At 36.3% G+C, this 19088-nt stretch overlaps 1 protein-coding gene across 4 annotated transcripts; it reads right to left on the bottom strand.

The window, feature by feature from the left end:
- Positions 1-8220: 8220 nt before the first annotated feature.
- On the bottom strand, positions 8221-18258 carry LYSMD4 (LysM domain containing 4). Of its 4 annotated transcripts, XM_074295036.1 has the most exons (4): positions 17470-17704; positions 15047-15322; positions 14471-14496; positions 11889-12023 (listed from the first exon to the last, which is right to left on the bottom strand). In XM_074295036.1, the coding sequence occupies exons 1-4, from the start codon at positions 17497-17499 to the stop codon at positions 12002-12004; spliced, it is 354 nt and encodes a 117-aa protein (XP_074151137.1). In that variant the 5' UTR covers positions 17500-17704; the 3' UTR covers positions 11889-12001. The 4 variants fall into 4 exon arrangements, with proteins under 4 accessions (XP_074151134.1, XP_074151133.1, XP_074151135.1 ...); XM_074295033.1 differs by lacking the exons at positions 14471-14496; positions 17470-17704 and adding an exon at positions 17963-18258 and having other exon boundaries at positions 8221-12023; XM_074295032.1 differs by lacking the exon at positions 14471-14496 and having other exon boundaries at positions 8221-12023; positions 17470-17695.
- Positions 18259-19088: the final 830 nt, after the last annotated feature.

The following is a 19088-nucleotide window of genomic DNA, read 5'->3' as shown; positions in this document are numbered from 1 at the left end:
TTACTCCATTTATCTTTTTTTCCATTTCTATTATAATCACTTTATCACAACTTATTCAGTTCAACAACTTCCCTGATTTTCCTTTTTCTCTCTCCAATTCATCCTTCACACTGCCTTCAAAATAATCATTCTGCAACACCACTCTGATCACACCACTCCTTTCTTCAAAAATCTTTGATTTGCTATTGTCTGATTTAGTTCTTTATCCTGACATTCAGGATGTCTGAAATCTAACTTCAAACTATTTTTTCTTGATGTCCTTTACCTTCTCATCAAATTTTTCACCGTTCTCCCATTTTGTCCTGTCCTCCTTGTTATTTCTTACTTTTGTTGGAGAGTGAGCTCAAAGTTCAGGCATTGCTGACCATATAAGAGGAAAGAGGTAAGAGGTAAGAGGTAAGAGGAAAGAAATAATGGCTAAGCTGCAAAGGGAAGATAGCTAGGTAAGACGTAGGATCATGAACGCTAATGTTGCAAGAATTCCTAGAAAACTATTGAAGGTAAACTGGAGCGGCATAAAAACAGGTGATCATTTTAGGTCTCTATCACTCAAAATCTGATCTCTAGCTGGAAAGATCAGGTGAGGAACACCTCCCAGACAGGAGGAATATAGATAACAGGAATATAGATAAAAATTTATTGTGCATATAGAAATATTGAGTCTATAGGAGTAGAAAAAGGTAAAGAAGCCTGACTAAAGATACCACTTAAATTTTAAAAGTAGACTCACATTTTCCTCTTTGGGTTATTTTTAGGACTCATTGATAGCCAGAGAAGGATAAGTTTGAGGATTCTTAGTGATTAAGGTCTTTCTTTCCTTTCCATTTTCATTTTCACCTTCACTACACTTGGTGTGAAACATTGCCTATGTATTTAAATCTGGTTGGAATTTTTTAAAAATTTTTATTGTGACAAGGAATGGGGATGAGGAATTGGAGGATAGAAATGAGTTATGCTATTCAGAATGGGGAGAAATAACAAATACAAATTTAAAATCTGAGATTGATCTAGATTACAATAGACGTTCTTGATGAGGGCATGAAAAAAAAAACAGGAAGATTTTCACACAGAATATTATTGAGTCCTCATGTTGACTGAAAAGTAAAAAAATTAAGATTGTTGACTTTTATGTGGAGTAAAACATTTAACTCAATCTTCCAAGTTGTCTTGCATCTTAACCTTAAAATCATACAAGATTCCTTAATAGAATATTTAACCCAACTCCCTTGTTTTAGAAATGAGAAAACTGAGTTTTTGGAAGGTTAGCTGATTTGTCCAACATGACACGAGTAGTAAACATCAGAGATGAAATTTGAATTCAGGTCCTCCAACTCTAAAAGCAATGTTTTTCCCACTATATCCTGCTGCCTTTGTCTAGTGTAGAATACAACTGAAACCAGAAATGCCTTAAAGTTACTTCAGATGTTCCTGTTTAGAGGAAATTGTACTGATCACATCGAATCCTAGACCACCAGTCTCCTAAATAAGAAGCATTGTTACTCAGATTGATTTAACTTCATAGGAAAAATCTATATGACAAATGTCTTCTTAAATTGACTATTTTATGCAGTTGAACAGAAAGCCAATTATATAAGTATTTAAATGTTAGACACTGCAGATGGTAAAAAATGGAGTAAGAGCCCTTTGTTAGACAAAAATGTTCCTTAAAAAAACAAAAAAAACTTCAAGTTGTTATGGACCAGAACTCTGAACTTCAAAGGATTCTTACAAGGTACTAAGGCAGTGGAATTGATACAACAATAGTTATCTAATTTAGCATAGTTCAGTGTGATTGATTTAATCCTACAAGGAGATGTTATGGTCCATAACTTGAAACAAAGTACTGAGTGGAATTGAGGAGACAAATGGTTAAATCTAGTTTAGCATTGATTTAATCCTACAACAAATAATGGTTTCCTAGTGATATAATGATTGGTTTGTACTCAGTGTGGAGCATGTAAGCTAGAAGCCTCAGCCAGGGAGATTCAGAGATTCAGAGACAAGAAAACAGAAGGCTGGAAGGCTGGAGCACAAGCCCTTGGACTCAGACAGATTCATCCCATCTCATACCACTTTGGTGGCAGGCTCTCCTCCTTCACTTCTCCACTGAAACCAAGACTCTGGAAGGTCCCCAGAAAACCAGCCAAGCCCCAAGTGAAGGAGACAATAAAGGATTTGGACTTTAACACCTGGCTATACTTGTGATTATTGAACTGAAAGGAAGGCTGCCTCCAGAAACCCCAAGATCCCAACAGAGAACATTACATTTTGGCACCTGAACATGGGACCAAGAACCTTCATCTGTGACCCAGAAATTAGGTTGAGTAAAACAAGAAAACTTTGTTAAGGGCTAAACTAGTATTCCAGCTAAATGGGACAGATGTTTAGAAAAAAAACCTTCTTTTCCAATTCAAGGAAAATGTGTAGAAAGCATTGTCAAACTTATGAAAAGCCAAGGTTTGATTGTAACTTGGGAGCAGATCATTGAACTTTTAGAAACTGTACAGTACACATCTCCTTGGTTCTCTAAGAAAAAAGAATTAGATCTAGACAAGTAGAAATTAGTAGGAGAGCAACTATATCAATACTACAATGATTATGGACCTGACTCAATTTCCAAAGAAACACTTTATACATATAATTTAAAACAACTGGCTTTAGGAAATTATATATTATAGAATAAGGAAAAAGAAGAAAGAGCAGGAGAGGGAGGATCCAGATAAACTAGGTGAAAAGGATGAAGAATCAGAAAAGAATGGAGTTAAGTACAATTCTGAGTGTGGTACTTCACAGCAAGAGCATTCCCCATCCTCTGACCTACTTCCCTCACTTAACCCTTCATGGAAAGAGGAGAAAGGGGACAGGGAGAGGCAGTGCCACCTATGAAGCAGCCTATGACAAGATTACAGAAGGCACTGGTTAAGGCTAAGAAAGGACAGGATATATCTGATTTAAAAATAAATGCATACCCTGTGATTGAAGAGCTTGACTCTTCAGGCCAACAAAGAAGATACACTCCTCTTGATCTGGAAAAAAATTAAGGATATGAAAAAAGATTGCACTCTTTATGGGGCTACATGGTCTATGTTAAGATGTTACTAGAGAATTTGGCTTATGAAATCCTAACCCTTATTGATTGGAAATTCCTAGCAAGGACATATTTAGAGCCTGGACAAGTTGTGGCTTTCGGAGTATAGTGAATTATGGAGGATACAAGCCCAACACAATAAGCAAACTGGAGTTAACATCAAATCACCTTTGACCAACTAGCAGGTGAACATCAGAATGCAGAAAATTCAGCACAGATTAATTACCCCTTAACAGCTTATGAGCAAATCGCTACTACAGCTACAAAAGCTTGGAGCACCCTCCCAGGAAAAGATGGAGGGGAGCCTTCACAAAAATAGAGCAAGGTCCCAATGAACTTTTTGCTGATTTTGTGGGACATTTGTAAACAGCTGCCACAAGAACCACTGGAGAAAATACAGCTACAAGAATAATGATAAGACAACTGGCTAAGGAAAATGCTAATGAGGTTTGCAAAAGAATTATATGGGGACTACACAAATATGCTTCTTTCTTTATTTTTTTTTAAATTTTTTATTATATATATATTTTTATAATATTATCCCTTGTATTCATTTTTCCAAATTATCCCCCCCTCCCTCTATTCCCTCCCCCCGATGACAGGCAATCCCATACATTTTACATGTGTTACAATATAGTCTAGGTACAATACATGTGTGTGAATATCATTTTCTTGTTGCACAATAAACATTAGAATCCGAAGGTACATGCAACCTGGGCAGACAGATATTAGTGCTAACAATTTACATTCACTTCCCAGTGTTTCTTCTCTGGGTGTAGCTACCTCTGTCCATCATTGATCAACTGGAAGTGAGTTGGATCTTCTTTATGTTGAAGATTTCCACTTCCATCAGAATACATCCTCATACAGTATTGTTGTTGAAGTGTACAGTGATCTTCTGGTTCTGCTCATTTCACTCAGCATCAGTTGATTTAAGTCTCTCCAAGCCTCTCTGTATTCCTCCTGCTGGTCATTTCTTACAGAGCAATAATATTCCATAACCTTCATATACCACAATTTACCCAACCATTCTCCAACTGATGGACATCCATTCATCTTCCAGTTTCTAGCTACAACAAAAAGAGCTGCCACAAACATTTTGGCACATATATGTCTCTTTCCGCTCTTTAGTATTTCTTTGGGATATAATCCCAGTAGTAGCGCTGCTGGGTCAAAGGGTATGCACAGTTTGATAACTTTTTGGGCATAATTCCAGATTGCTCTCCAGAATGGCTGGATTCTTTCGCAACTCCACCAGCAATGTATCAGTGTCCCAGTTTCCCCACATCCCCTCCAACATTCATCATTATTTGTTCCTGTCATCTTAGCCAATCTGACAGGTGTGTAGTGGTATCTCAGAGTGGTCTTAATTTGCATTTCTCTGATCAGTAGTGATTTGGAACACTCTTTCATATGAGTGGAAATAGTTTCAATTTTTTCCTCTGAGAATTGTCTGTTCATATCCTTTGACCATTTATCAATTGGAGAATGGTTCAGTTTCTTATAAATTAGGGTCAGTTCTCTATATATTTTGGAAATGAGACCTTTGTCAGAACCTTTGTTTTTAAAAATATTTTCCCAATTTGTTACTTCCCTTCTAATCTTGTTTGCATTAGTATTATTTGTACAGAAACTTTTTAGTTTGATGTAATCAAAATCTTCTATTTTGTGACCAATAATGATCTCTAGTTCTCCTCTGGTCATAAATTCCTTCCTCCTCCACAAGTCTGAGAGGTAGATTATCCTCTGTTCCTCTAATCTATTTATTATCTCCCTCTTTATGCCTAAATCATGGACCCATTTTGATCTTATCTTGGTATATGGTGTTAAGTGTGGATCCATATCTAATTTCTGCCATACTAATTTCCAGTTTTCCCAACAGTTTTTTCCAAATAATGAATTTTTATCCCTAATGTTGGTATCTTTGGGTTTGTCAAAGATTAGATTGCTATAGATGTATCCTTTTTTGTTCTTTGTATCTAATCTGTTCCACTGATCTACCGGTCTATTTCTTAGCCAATACCAAATGGTTTTGGTGACTGCTGCTATATAATATAGCTTTAGATCAGGTACACTTAGACCACCTTCCTCCGAGTTTTTTTTCATTAGTTCCCTTGCAATTCTCGACCTTTTATTCTTCCATATGAATTTTGTTATTTTTTCTAGGTCATTGAAATAGTTTCTTGGGAGTCTGATTGGTATAGCACTAAATAAATAGATTAGTTTGGGGAGTATTGTCATCTTTATTATATTTGCTCGGCCTATCCAAGAGCACTGAATGTCTTTCCAATTATTTAAATCTGATTTTATTTTTGTGGCAAGTACAAATATGCTTCTTTAGAGGAGATCATAAGACACTGTGCCACAGTGGGCACAGATGCTTATTATATCCAGGCTGTGATGATTAACAGGGTCCATCTTGGCAAGGGACTTCTAGAGAGATGCTTTCAGTGTGGAAAAATAGGACATCTGAGAGCCCAATGTAGGTAAAGAGAGTGAGAAGACAGGGTGAGAGAACAAGACCCAAAATCCTATGTCCAAAATGCCACAAGGGCTTCCATTGGGCCTCAGAATATAGATTGACTCAGGGAAATGAGAGGCAGGTCCCAGCTCCAAGATATCATACAAAAGACAGGTGGGGCATGATGGCAGCCGAGGTTACACCTTTAGAAGTTCAGGAATCTGATGTAATCAATCAGCTGAAAAGCAATCAGATGGCAGAAAGGGATTACAATTGGGGAGAATACAGGCTTTTTTAGCCAGGAGGACAGTGTCCAGTGCAAACAGCTCCAATGTAATTGCCAGATGATGAGAGATTTAGAAAGTGGTAAATAGAATATACTAGATAGGTTAATTGCTTGGGAGAAAGGGTTTACTTGTGTCTCTACAGATGGAGAAGGAATCAGATGGGTGCCAAAGATCACCTGGAGAAAGACAGAAAAAGAGAAAAACCTTGAAACAAAGGAGATCTAAAAAACATCTGATGCAAAAAGAGCATGGCTGATAATGAGACTGTTAAAAGAACTTTAAAACCAGCAGGAATTGCTGGATTCCTTGAAATGAAAAATTGTTGATAAGACATCTGTAGGACTTTTTGATCAGAGAAGGTGTGATCACCTCCTTTTGGGGGGTTCTCACCTCCTTAAGAAGTCAGGGAGGTCATGACCACCTATGTTCTAAAAACAAAAGAAAGCGGGAGATGTTATGGGCCAAAACTCTGAACTTGAAACAGGATTCTTACAAGGTACTAAGTCAGTGGAATGGATAGACAATAGCTATCTAATTTAACATGGTTCAGTATGATTTAATTCTACAAGGAAATGTTGGCCAGAACTTGAAACAAGATACTAAGTGGAATTGAGGAGACAGTGGTTAAATCTAGTTTAGCATTGATTTAATCTTACAACAAATAATGGTTTCCTAGTGATAGAATGATTGGTTTGTACTCAGTGTGGAGTATATAAGCTAGAAGCTTCAGCCAGAGAGATTCAGAGATTCAGAGACAAGTGAAATGAAGGCTAGAAGCTTAAGACTGGAGCACAAGCCCTTGGACTCAGATTCATCCCATCTCACATCACCTTGGTGACAAGCTCTCCTTTGCTTCTCCACTGAAACCAAGACTCCAGAAGGCCCCCAGAAAACTAGCCGAGCCCCAAGTGAAGGTGATAAGACTTTGAAGGGGACAATAAAGGATTTGGACTTTAATACCTGGTTATAGTTGTGGTGATTACTTAATGAAAGGAAGGCTGCTCACAGAGACCCCAAGAAAACCTCAACAGAGAACATTACATTTTAGAGAGAACATTACACCAAGTGACTTTCCTGACTCCTCCAAACTTCTCTCAGAAATAAAGGTGTTATCTATACACACACACACACACACACACACACACACATATATATATGTAGTTATTAAATACTAATACTTATTTTTGAAGAATTAAAGTTGCAAGTTACTCAAAGGATAATGAAGAGATTCATGGCGGCTAGTAGTATATTACCAATAAAGAATTATGTATTTGAATTGGCATTTAAAGATATCAGAAAAAGAGATAAAAGTATGAGAAATCAAGATGACTGCTAACATTGTGAGCACACCGGATATCAGCCAGGCAAGTTTGTTTCCCTCACTGATATACAGATAAGTTTACAAATCCAGTGTAGGGTAAAGTGGACTTAAGGGATATGTGGAAAGATGTGATAGGGATATGTCTACAAATTTAAATGAGAAAAAATATTTCAATAGGTTAGTTTTTTATCTTTAATTTATGCATTAAAAAATTCTGAAAAGCAGTCCAGAGGCTTCATTCACCAAACTCCCATAAGTCCAGGACACACACACACACCCCACCACAACAATAATAACAAAAAAACATCAAAAACTCCCGAGAATAATAATTAGCAAACTAAGATTTTAGGGGAAAAGTGTAAATAAGAATCTGCACAGTTAGAGGAAATACTTGTTTCAATCAGATTAAAGATGCCTCAAAGCAAGTTGCTTTAATTTTATGCAAATAATTTTGGGCCAGATCTGTATTATCAAAGCAAAGGAGAAGATTGATGCAATTACCCTTGTAATTCGAACACACAACTCTGTGGTTACCAATTCTATAGAGGGAAATGTTTAGAAATTCCCCCTGCCTTTATGTTACTCAAGTAATATAACTTGTCATATAGTATTGCAGTATTCCTTGACAAAGTTTTATCACCTATTTATGCAACTGTTTCCTTACCTTCTGAAAATGGATGAATGCTTAAAGTAGAATTTGCAATCTCTCTCAAGCAAATCCCTAAATTTCTGAACTCAATTTAGGATTCAGTATAATGTGGAATCACATTTTGTCTTTGTTAAGACTCTAATTGTTTACTACTAGAACTGGGGAAAAATATGAAGATTCATATTTCTTAATACTAGAAAGTGCAATTAAATAAAGACTTTATGTTAATAATTCAAGTGTAGAAGTTATCCTGACATTTAGGTAAAAAAAAGGTTTATGCTCAGAGCATTAACAAACAAAATACTATTAATACTAGTCATTAATCAACATATTCATGTCAACACAACTTGAGAAGTAAAGAAAAATAAGATAGCAAAGTAAATAAAATGTTAAAACATCCTTAAAAATCAGCCATTTTGTTTCAACTTTTGTTTTATTCAACCAGGAGCAATCTTTACAATAAAGTGCAAAATTATTTCAGAAAAATACCTTCTCTCTGAGGTAGTATGGTTTCTGGTTTGGGTGGTAATAGACACAATGGTCAAGTCTTGATTCTCAGCTTTGCTATGGGCTGCACAGTGTCAGTAACTTAGGTTTGTGCTGTTTTTCTCCATTTATTAAAGAGGAATAATACTTTCCTGACAGGATTGGTGATTAATTAGATTTACATAGAGCAGAGCACTGGAATTCCTTAATACGGATACTATGAACATTTTTAAAAAATTATTACCCTAAAATAGTTTCTGAAGGCACTGAAAATTTGATATCACTAAAAAAATATATTTCTTAGGTAGAAAATGATCTATAGTATTTCATACACTATTGGTACCTAATAAGAGAATGTTACACACAAGGTTAAAACAGCCACTATAAGCCACAACCAACTCGAAAAAGAAAACCACAGTCCTGAAGGTTATCCCATTAACTGCTTTTAACGTGCCAGCATCTCACATTCAGAGGTTCGTGGGATATATTTCCACAATTGTGTGTGTGTGTGTGTGTGTGTGTGTGTGTGTGTGTGTGTGTTCTTTTGGTGACTTTTTTAATTTGAAATTTTAACCTTTAAAAAAAAAAAAAACAGTGGGGAAGAGTATGGTAAAGAGACACAACCAACTTTCCCTCATAGAAAAAATCATGGTATATCATTTGTGAAAATCAAAGCAAAGATCAATCTTTACTTGGCAAAGTGAATCCCTGGAGGACTCCAAACCCTTCCTAATGTGCTTCATGAGGACAAGTATTATAGAAACCTTAAAAAAATTATATCTTATTGGTACAGCATGCTAAAATATTTGGCTATATAATTAAATAAGATAAAAAACATTTATTATAGCAATTTTATATGTTTTCATTTTACCTTGAAGACAATTTCATCAAATGACAGTGCATTTAAATTCTTAAATACAATTTTAACCTGTTATAGGAAAAAGGGTTATCACTATATTCCCACAGGAATCCACCAAACAAAAAAGGATAACAAGAATTTCAATCATTCTTATATTGAGTATATCTCTAAAAGGAGACTTTTCAAAATGTCAAAAGAACTATACTCTTTCTAAAGCTAAGTAAACTATAAAAGAATACACCAATATGCTCAAAGATGCCAAATATATAAATGGTCAATATTTCGGGGTATTTTGCTTTTTTCTCTATAAAGATTTTTTTTTCAAGTTATAGCAAATAGGATCAATACATGTTGGACATAGCAGTCATGATACTAATCACATCTCTATCTTTGAAGTTCTCTTCTATACTCTTCACTGCAGCTCCAAATATCTAGAGCCCTGATTCAAAGCAATTAACCTATTGTATTCAGTACCACCCACAGCACAAAACAGGAAAAGTGAGAGATGGGGCCTGTTATATTAATGGCAGCCTTACCCCAAGCAACTAACATTAACAATAAGGATGGATACTTTACAAAAAAAGCAAAAAGGAAGGTACGAGTACAATTTGAAATGTTAAGTTTTATAGGGATAGAATACAGATTGACTTTATCCATAGATATATCTTAAATGACACTTTCTTTCACTGTCCTTTTAACAGCAGTAGTTATAGTAAAGGTCTGAATTCTGAATATTTACTTAGGATTGTACTAGCATCATTTATTTGAAAATATATTAATCCAACTTAATGTCTGCAGGACTAAACAATGTGTCCCCTATAGGAATGCATATTAAAAAGGGATTAATGAAAAGAATTAAGTTCTCTTCCTTTCCCCTATCTGTTTGGACAGCTGCCCCATACCTGGCTAAAAGATCTTATTTATCAAAAGCCACAGCAGAAGGATAACACTAACTGTATCCTTGCTGAAACTTTATAAGGGAGAATTTTTTTTTTCAATATTCCCTATCCCCCAATCATCTAGACAGCAAAATAGTTTTCAAACTTATTTATGTAACTTTACATAAAGAATGAAAACATATAATCAGAATTTACTTGAAATTCTAGAACCAACTCTCAGATGAAAATGAACAGTAGTTAATAGAGAAATAATTCAGTGCTATTTAACATTATCACTAAGAGAATTTAAGATTTCTAACATTGTAGTGGAAGTAGTAAAATACTATTTTAAGTATATTTGAATATACAATATACAAAAAAGTCTTCAAATATGAAAGAAAGATTTAAAGCAGTTTAAGATTTATAATTTTAAAACACAGATTTAAATAAGAACTGCCAGGACATGTGTCAAAAAAACAGGTAATTAAGCAAGTGTGAAGTGAATGTCACAATTAAGTGGATCAAATATTGGAGATACTTGTAACCTCTGTCAAAGTATTTAATATTATTAATAATATTCCCCCAAATGCTTGGCTCTTTACACTTGCTAAATACCATTATAAATCATTTGATACCACAGATACAAATCCAAAGATTTGATATAACATAGACCATATTATCATCAGTCCCCCAAATATCAAATTGCAATCAGTTCTCAAAGACACTGATCAATTAGATGGAATTTTTACAATAATGAAATCAGCCATGGTTCTCAAAAGCTAACTAAATCTGAAATGAGGAGTCACTCAATAAATCAAATAAATTAGCTACTGCCACAAACACTTCCATATTACTCTTATCCACATAGATGTTTTTTTGTTCTAGCAACATGATGCCCAGCACAAAAGGGACTTCTTAATATTATCCAAGATTAATAATTACTAGCACTTAACACAAAAAAATACCCATTTTGAATAGCGGCATAGAATTTGCAGGTAGTTCTATTTTACTATATAATCTTCTTTAGTGTTTACCAATTTTGTTTGCAATTGAGGAAAAACTTTCAGAACAGAGGACATTTAAATACTATATAGCAAAATAGTACTCCATGTAGGAAATTTAGCTTCAATCACATTTCTAAAAGAATTCATTAAATTTCGTTTTCTAGGGAATAAGGTGCCTGAAAAAAAGTGGTTTCATATGTATGACTGTACCTGAGTCAAAGATAAATGTGGCCAGATAATTTGTCTTGGCCTCTTTCACAAAATTAAAATAAATGGCTAAAGATCTTCATTATGAGTTGTTTACCTATAGGAAGTTACCAACACATGCCCAATGCGAACCCAGTTACTAGAGATGAGACCCAGATTTCATTGCTTTCTAAAGAGATGTGCTTAACTTCCTATTTTTCCAAAACTGTCTGAAGAAATTGTAGTCTTCAGTGGAATCTCCAATTCTAGGGCTTTGCCTGGAATCGTATTAGTTGATATTGAGCCATTGGGACCTACAGTTCCATTCAAGGTACTAGTGGTTTCTCCGGTGCTCTGTATTTTAAAATAGACCACATAAAACACTGGTAAAATAATTCCAATCAGAAGCATGATAAAAACAGCATTCCACCATTGAATTCCACAGTCTGCACCATTCATTAGAGTCTTCTGACTAATTGGAAGCAAAGCCTGGTTTGGGGTTTCTATGCAATAATCTTGATTTAAATAGATTTCTGATTGTACTGCACTCTCAATATCTTGATCAATCCCCTTAAAAAAATCTGTCAGTTGGTTGGATTTTGTACAATTATTCTCTGTAGCTGTATTATCTGAGTCTGGAAACTGAATGAACGTCAACTTAGACTCAGATGTAGTTTGGAGGGGTTTTAATTCCTTATTTGTCTCTGTTAAGATGCCATAATTTTTTACTGGAATCTTTATAGATTTTAAAGCATATAAGTCTTGTTCTCTGATAAAGTTGTTTACTTTCTTGATGTCGGCAACCTAAGGAAAAAAAGAAAAATAATACATATTAAAATAAGTACTTTAAAATTTCCTTCAAAATTCCATAAGTGCCTAAAATACTACAAGACACAATAAATGCTCTTTTTAATTGAATAAACTCTTACTTTAGTGGACTTCTTAGTAATTCTAATATAGTATGCATTATCAAATGAAATAACTGTAAAGCACTAAATGAAATAAAAAGATTAGCTATTATTAGTTAGAAGTCTGAGTAAGATAAAACTGTGAGAACAAAAATATGTAGCTACGTCTAGTAAAATAAAATTCCTAAAATCCCAAAACTTAAAATTAAAAGTTTTCCATGTGTACTTTTCTTTATTTTTAGAGGCAACAGTGCCCCCTTCTGACATATTAAGCTCATGATAAATGGGCCCCAAAGATATCACTAATACAATTTATTGACCTAACAAATTTTCATTAATTAAAAACCAAAAGGAATGACTTGACTACTGTACTTAAGGTATTATCTTCACTTAGAATGTTTCATTTTGCCCCAAAACACAAAAGTCCACAAAAGTTCTCAAATTTGTAGACAATAACACTACATTTTTGCTTAATATCATAGTGTTATCCTATTTGCTTATACCCCTTCTCCCAAACATGCTATGGAGTATATATAGGTTTTAAATGTAAAAGAACTAAAAAATTCACATGCTTTGGGAATTTTGAACTATTACTTGTGAGAATTGGAGACAGGATTATCATTAAACCAACCAAAAGACAGTCTGTTAGGGTGGCTTTATTACATAGCGAAAATACACTACAAATTTATCAGTAAAAACTACTTTCATCTTATTACTGAACAAACTTACTTCAATTGAAGATTTAAGATATAGATGTTTCTAACTCTAAACATACTTCCCCCAGGCTAATTTCTATTATAAAGTTCATTCAAAGGATCATGTTCATTCAAATTCAGGAAGCTAATATACATTTTCTTCTATATTTTGAAAAACAAAAAGAAACTACTTAGAATACCATATTATACTATCCCTTTAAATTAAAATTTTAAATAAATGCAATAGATGTTTGAATTGGGTTTTATTTAATTCAGCTGTCCTATAGTTTTAAATTGTTTCTATACTACTTGATCATTTAATTTGACTAGAGAGAAAAAGAAACTCAATATAACTCAATCATAAATACTAACTTATAATGTTAAATAAGATGTTTGAGATCACTTAGCCAAAAAATTTTTTTTCTAATAACCAGAAGCAATTTTTCCAATCTATTTTAGAAAATCTGATCTATTAAGGCACAATCTAAGTTAGTTAAACATCTTCACTTGGACAAAGCTAATTTAAGTGGTACTATGCTACAATCAAAAGAACAATGGATTAAAAGTCAAAAGACCTAGAGTGTTTAACACTAGCCCTCTTGTTCATTTACTAGCTATGCAACTCCTTACTCAAGTTATTGCTGTTCTTTAAGCCTCAGATTTTTTGGATTAAATAAAATTAAGTTATTTGGTCTATCTCACAAGATTGTTATGAGAACATATGTGAAAGCTATAGAGCTTTTTTTTTTAAACTATAGAATTTATCTAAAAGTAAGATAATACTATTTTTTTTATGGCTTTGGTAGTACAGAATATAGAAAATGATTACTCAATCACTTTCTTTCCCACAAAAGAAAAAAAAAGGGCTACACATGGTAATTATGAAGTGAAAAGCAAATTATAAGTCAGAATGTTAGATCTTGAAAGGGCCCTTAAAAATCATCTAGAAACTGAGGGTTCTTAGCCTGGAATCCATGAGCTTTCAGAGAAAAATTAATAATAATATCCCTGAGAAAAATGTAATAACTATATTCCATATAATTAATTTCCTTAGTAATCCTCTATTTTGATATATACTTAAGCACTCTGAGGTCTATGGCTTTCACTAGACCTAAAGGAGACTATGACACAAAAAAGGCTAAAAACCCTGATCTAGACTAACCCCTTCATCTTATAGATAAGAAAATAACCTACATAGAAAACTAAAATAAAAATTCCCACAAGAATTAAAAATCTTAATATTTGTATTCTTGTTACCAGACCATAGTTTCATTTATTCAGGGAAACATAAAAATCCCCTACTGAGAGAGGTACAGTGGAAAAAGCACTGGCTACAGAGAACCTGCATTCAAATCCTACCTTTGAATTTACTATCTGTATGAACTTAAGAAAGTTATTTAACCTTTTAAGGCTGAAACAACCTGTAAAATGAAGGGATTGAACTAGATGACTGTCCAGGATCTAAGATTCTATTTTCCATTATAATAAGCACTCCAAGAGTGTAGAATAAGTTCACATAATCAGCTTTTGTGAATGCCACACAACCAAATTTGACAAAATTTGCAACAGTACTAACAAAGTTAAATTAATAAGTAGTTTTGCTCTGTGGAGAACATGCAAGGAATTCTATGAATGCTTTCCTACTTACTTCCCCACTGTTAATCGTTCTGTATGCTATAAAAAAATACAATTAAAAAGAAAAACAGTATTACAAAGATGCCATAGAATAAAAAAACCCAAAACAAACAAACAAAAAACCAAGATGTAATAGACAGAAGCTATGATTTTACCTGTTAAGAACAACTACAAATCAACAACAGAAGTTGAGAAAGAACAAAAACAAATAAAGAATATAATCAGATGCAGGAAGACTTCTCTCTCTAGCTCCATCATACGAAATACTATTTATCTAAAGAAATGTCATAATTACAATTTCAGAAGAGGGAAAATGTAGAAGCAGTTTCTAGGGGGAAAAATGCCACAACATGATCCTTGATCAAAATCTCTTATACCCAGACCCCCAATCCCTAAAGGAATAAAACTAGAGGTTATCATCTATATTAAAGCTAGTAGCAGACATGCTGCTGATCTCTTCCTTCAAATAATAAAATTTAGGAAAACAAGTGTCCAGAATATTTACTAAGTTTCATTAAATTTAACTGAAACAACTGATAACATAAGGAAGCCAAGTCATTTCTATGACCAAAGTAGAATAGATTCTTACTTTACAACCATACTGAAGAGCAAGTTTGTTAAGGTTATCATCTTCGGTGAGTTCTCGTTCTAGCAATACCACATCCCCTACTCTCTCTCTTCCAGCATTCTTTTGTCTTTCCTTTCCCCTTGGTCTCAATTCCACATTTAGTTCTTCTTCAGACAGTTCATCTGAGTCTGAATTGTCATTTTTAAACATGTAAATGTGACTATTTGAAGAACTATAAACAACAGCAGGGGCTTGGAAGGTTTTGGTCAACACTTCTTTCTGTCTCATCTTTAGCACCTGAAAACAAAATTGAAAAGAGTTGAACAGTTGTGATTCTAACAAGTCACATACTTAACCTAGAAGAAATCCTACATTAGTATTACCTATTTCCTTATTAAATGAGGTCATCTGTATCCTTTTCCCTAATAACTATAAGCCCTAAGAAACAAACAAACACAAACAATTGTTATAATAAAAATTTAAACTGGAAGAAACTTGGTGGAAGGAATAAAAAAGGAGTATATACTTGTGTATTTTTAATTGCTGGCTTTTTGCTCAGCTGATAAAAGAAACCCATCTCCTCTTCCTGCATTTCACCCAGATACTGGCCAATGAAAACCTAACCAATCTTTCCACTGGACAAAATGTTTTATTGACAAAAGAAGCTATTCTCTCCCAGTAAAAAATAAGATCCTCAATTATGCAATGACATTAATTAGCTTGATATTGGTCACTACATACACTACACAGTCCTTTTAAGACTGGCTTGGTTAAGAGAATGAATAGCAAATGATTGCATATTCAATTACTAGACTGTGAGGCAGGTACTTCTAGAATCATCTTATGGTGAAATAAACTAGCCATCTGCCACATGAAGTGCAGAATTATTGGTCCAGAGTTCCTTTTTAAAGAACTACATTCCCATAATAATTTTACTGTACCAGACAATATCTTTTACTAGTAAAGAGGTTTATTAAGTGACAAACAATAAGAAAACATGTTACTGTTTTGATAAGATTGAAATTTCATAAACTTATGCCAATTTGATAGAAATTTTTCTACAACTTTTTTTTCAGCTTCTGTCCATTTCATTTAACCATAATTTGTGTTTTAGTGTTCGCCAAAAACAAAAATATTTTGTAATTTTGAAATGCTGTCCTAGAATTAAGATTCCTACTTAGAAAATGTTATTAGAACCTGATATTAAAGAACTCCAAAATCAACTTTTAAATATCTGCAATGATGAGGTACTAAGATGATGCCTTCAGAATTAAGCAAACACTGCTTTTAAGAAGATATTACCAAAGGCATGAATGGATTAGAACCTGCTCAAGAAGGGGATCCTAGATGAGACCACAGATCTACTGACGTATTTAAGTAGAATTATTAGACAAGCAGTAAATAAGACTACACTGCTGCTGAGTTTTTTCTTGAATGGCTTTCCTTGATATGCAAATTTGTGGAAATTTGGCTCACTTTATTTATCACTGCTGGAGTTTCATCTATAGTACTGAATATGTTCTTAAATTGTCTTTATGGGAAATTAATTTCTTGAAAAAGCAAGTAACTTTCAAAACAGTATTAGGCAATTATGTAACCTAGGAGAGGGAAAAGAGATCGTCCATGCCATAATTGTGATAATGCCTGTTTCGTTTTAATTATAACAAAACCTGGCTTTCTAGTAAGCTTGCCGGTAACAGTAATACAAATCATGATTTTGTAACTGCTTTGCTGCAACACCGGCAATAGGGTGGGCCAATTATTATACTCTGACTCACATGTTCTTTGTGACTCATATGTTACAACATATCACCTACTGGATTTTAGTCCTCAAACTCAAGCAATCAAATTACCTGGGAGAGAGAAGTAAAATTTTGTCAGGCTAACTTCAATCCAGACTGAATGCATTAAAGTTTCCAGCTCCCGATTAAAAACAAACCCCACTACTTGCTATTGCCAAATGGACCATTTGTTTGAGGAGCCTACCAGTGTAATAGTCAGGCAAGTCATAAAAAGCCAACTAACTCCCAGCATTTGCTTTTCCCTTCCCCCTATTCCCCAAACCCTCACTCCTGTTTGGACTCTAGGCCAACCTCCTGTCTCCTAATAGTTGAAGGGGCAGCACCTGGAGCACAATGGAAGGCAGGAGACCTCGGGGTTTAACCTCTCACGAAGGCCCGGCCAGAAGCTAAATCCGCACGGGATTCCGACGCTCAGAGGCGGCGTTCGTGGCAGAAGGGCGGTCCTTTCGAAATGCAATTAACTTCGGGGCACTTGGGGACACACTTTAGTGAGCCCGGGCTTGTAACCTGGGGTCCTCCAAGCTGACGCTCGAGAGGAAGGATGGGAGAAGGGGAACGGGGGGGGCGTGCACCCCGAAGTCAGAGGTGAAGCTGAAATACAGATCAATCCCCGACTACAGGACGAGGGCTCCATGTCCGTACCAAGGCGTACTTTCCGTTGAGGGTCCGCATTTACCCAGGAGAATGCTTGAACAGCCTCGGTGGAACGGGGAAAAAAGCACCCCCGGCTCACTTAGGGGGGTGTCATATTTCGTTTTCACACATCTTCGTTTTTTTTTATTAGTTATGATGGTTCTAGACAAGGACCTTCAGGGCCGGCAGGCGCCGGCCGCCCGCGCCGGGGCCAGCACTCCCCTGCGGCCCGCGCCCCACGCCCCACATTCGCGTCCCCTACCCGGATTTCCCCAACAGTGCCAGTGGCCGCCCCCCACCCCCGCCCGGGGCAGGCACCGAGGGTCTCCTAGGAGACCCGGCGGGGCGGAAGAGGCCGAATTCGGACGCACGCGCCACCTCTTCCTCCTCCCCCGATGATGCTCGGGCCCGGAGAGGGCCCAGAAGAAGCCGTTTCTGCGCCCCTAGTCAAGGGACCGGCTCCAGAGGAGATAGAGGGGGGTCGACTCCCCAGATAACTCACCCTTTCAACGCCCCAGTACCGAGGCAAGTCCCGCGGAGGCCTCTCACCCAATCGCGCTGGCGCCACCGCACCTCCCCATTGGCTCAGCCGGTCAGCAGGTCCCGGGGAAGGAAAAGGAAATGGCCAATCACGGGATGGGCGGTGGGAGGACGTTTGGGTTGGCTGGGTATGGGTGAGAGGTCAGCGCAGGACTTGGTGTTGGGGCGGCCACTCCTAGCGGAGCCCCTGCGGGTGGCTGCTTGTGGCGAGGGTCCTGTTGGGAGGGGAGGGAAGCGCTCCACCCTGATCTAGTTCTCCCCTGGGCTCTCCCCTGGGATCCGCTGGGGGGGGGGGAGAAAAGAAGGGGGGGTGCTGCTTCGTTGTCTACCCCCTGGCAGCCCCTTCCACCACTACTCTTCTCTATCCCTCTCCTCTCTGCCCCTCCAAGTTTGGGACTGAATTTGATCAGATGAGCTGTTCTCGGTGGAAGCGCGCTAGTCCTCCCGGTGCTTCTCCCGGGCCCCTCGCCTTTGGGCGTTGTCCCACTCCTTAGAGTCCAGGCTGCTGAGGACCCGGCTTCGCTTTTGTCTCTCCTGTCAGTGGGAAAGGCTTACAAGCCTTACTTGTTCTTTCTTCCTTTTTTCTTTGTTCTGATTCTTTAAAGCCTCCCACATAACAAAGGAAACCAATTTACAAAGCAGCCACTACAACAAATGCACCATCCCGTCCCTGCAGGACCCCGTTTCTCTCCAGAGAGGAGACATCTTCCGTTATTGGGGGGATAAATCAGGATCGTTCCGGGTAACTAGAGTTGACTTTTCATATTAGTTATATTTGCAATGTTTAAGTCATCAGGGATGTTCCTTTGGTCCTTTCCTAAGTCAGGAGCTTCCCGTTTTTTCTCTAAATCCCTCATATTTGATGTTTCTTGTGGTACAATTTATTTTTCTTTTCACCGGTGTAGCGGTTCTTAAACGACAGTCCTGGTAGCCCTGCGAGCTCCTGAGATCTTTTCAGAAGGTTCCCAGGTCAAAACGATTTTCATTAAAATGCTTAATATGTTTTAATTTACAACAGGTGAATATCAATAGATATGATGGGGGTTGAGGTACCTTTAAGAAACCCTCCCCATGGCTGACCTTTGATT

Source organism: Sminthopsis crassicaudata, chromosome 2 (assembly GCF_048593235.1).
Source record: "Sminthopsis crassicaudata isolate SCR6 chromosome 2, ASM4859323v1, whole genome shotgun sequence".
Classification (NCBI taxonomy): domain Eukaryota; kingdom Metazoa; phylum Chordata; class Mammalia; order Dasyuromorphia; family Dasyuridae; genus Sminthopsis; species Sminthopsis crassicaudata.
This window is presented reverse-complemented; position numbering and strand designations above follow the sequence as displayed.

Coding starts and splice junctions, on each gene's coding strand:
- LYSMD4 (XM_074295032.1), bottom strand. CDS start 17,499: ATGCGGACCCTCAACGGAAAGTACGCCTTG. Junction 15,323..17,469: donor TCAACGGAAAGTACGCCTTG/GTACGGACATGG, acceptor TTTTGTTTTCAG/GTGCTAAAGATGAGACAGAA. Junction 12,024..15,046: donor CTCTTCAGTATGGTTGTAAA/GTAAGAATCTAT, acceptor TTTTTTCCTTAG/GTTGCCGACATCAAGAAAGT.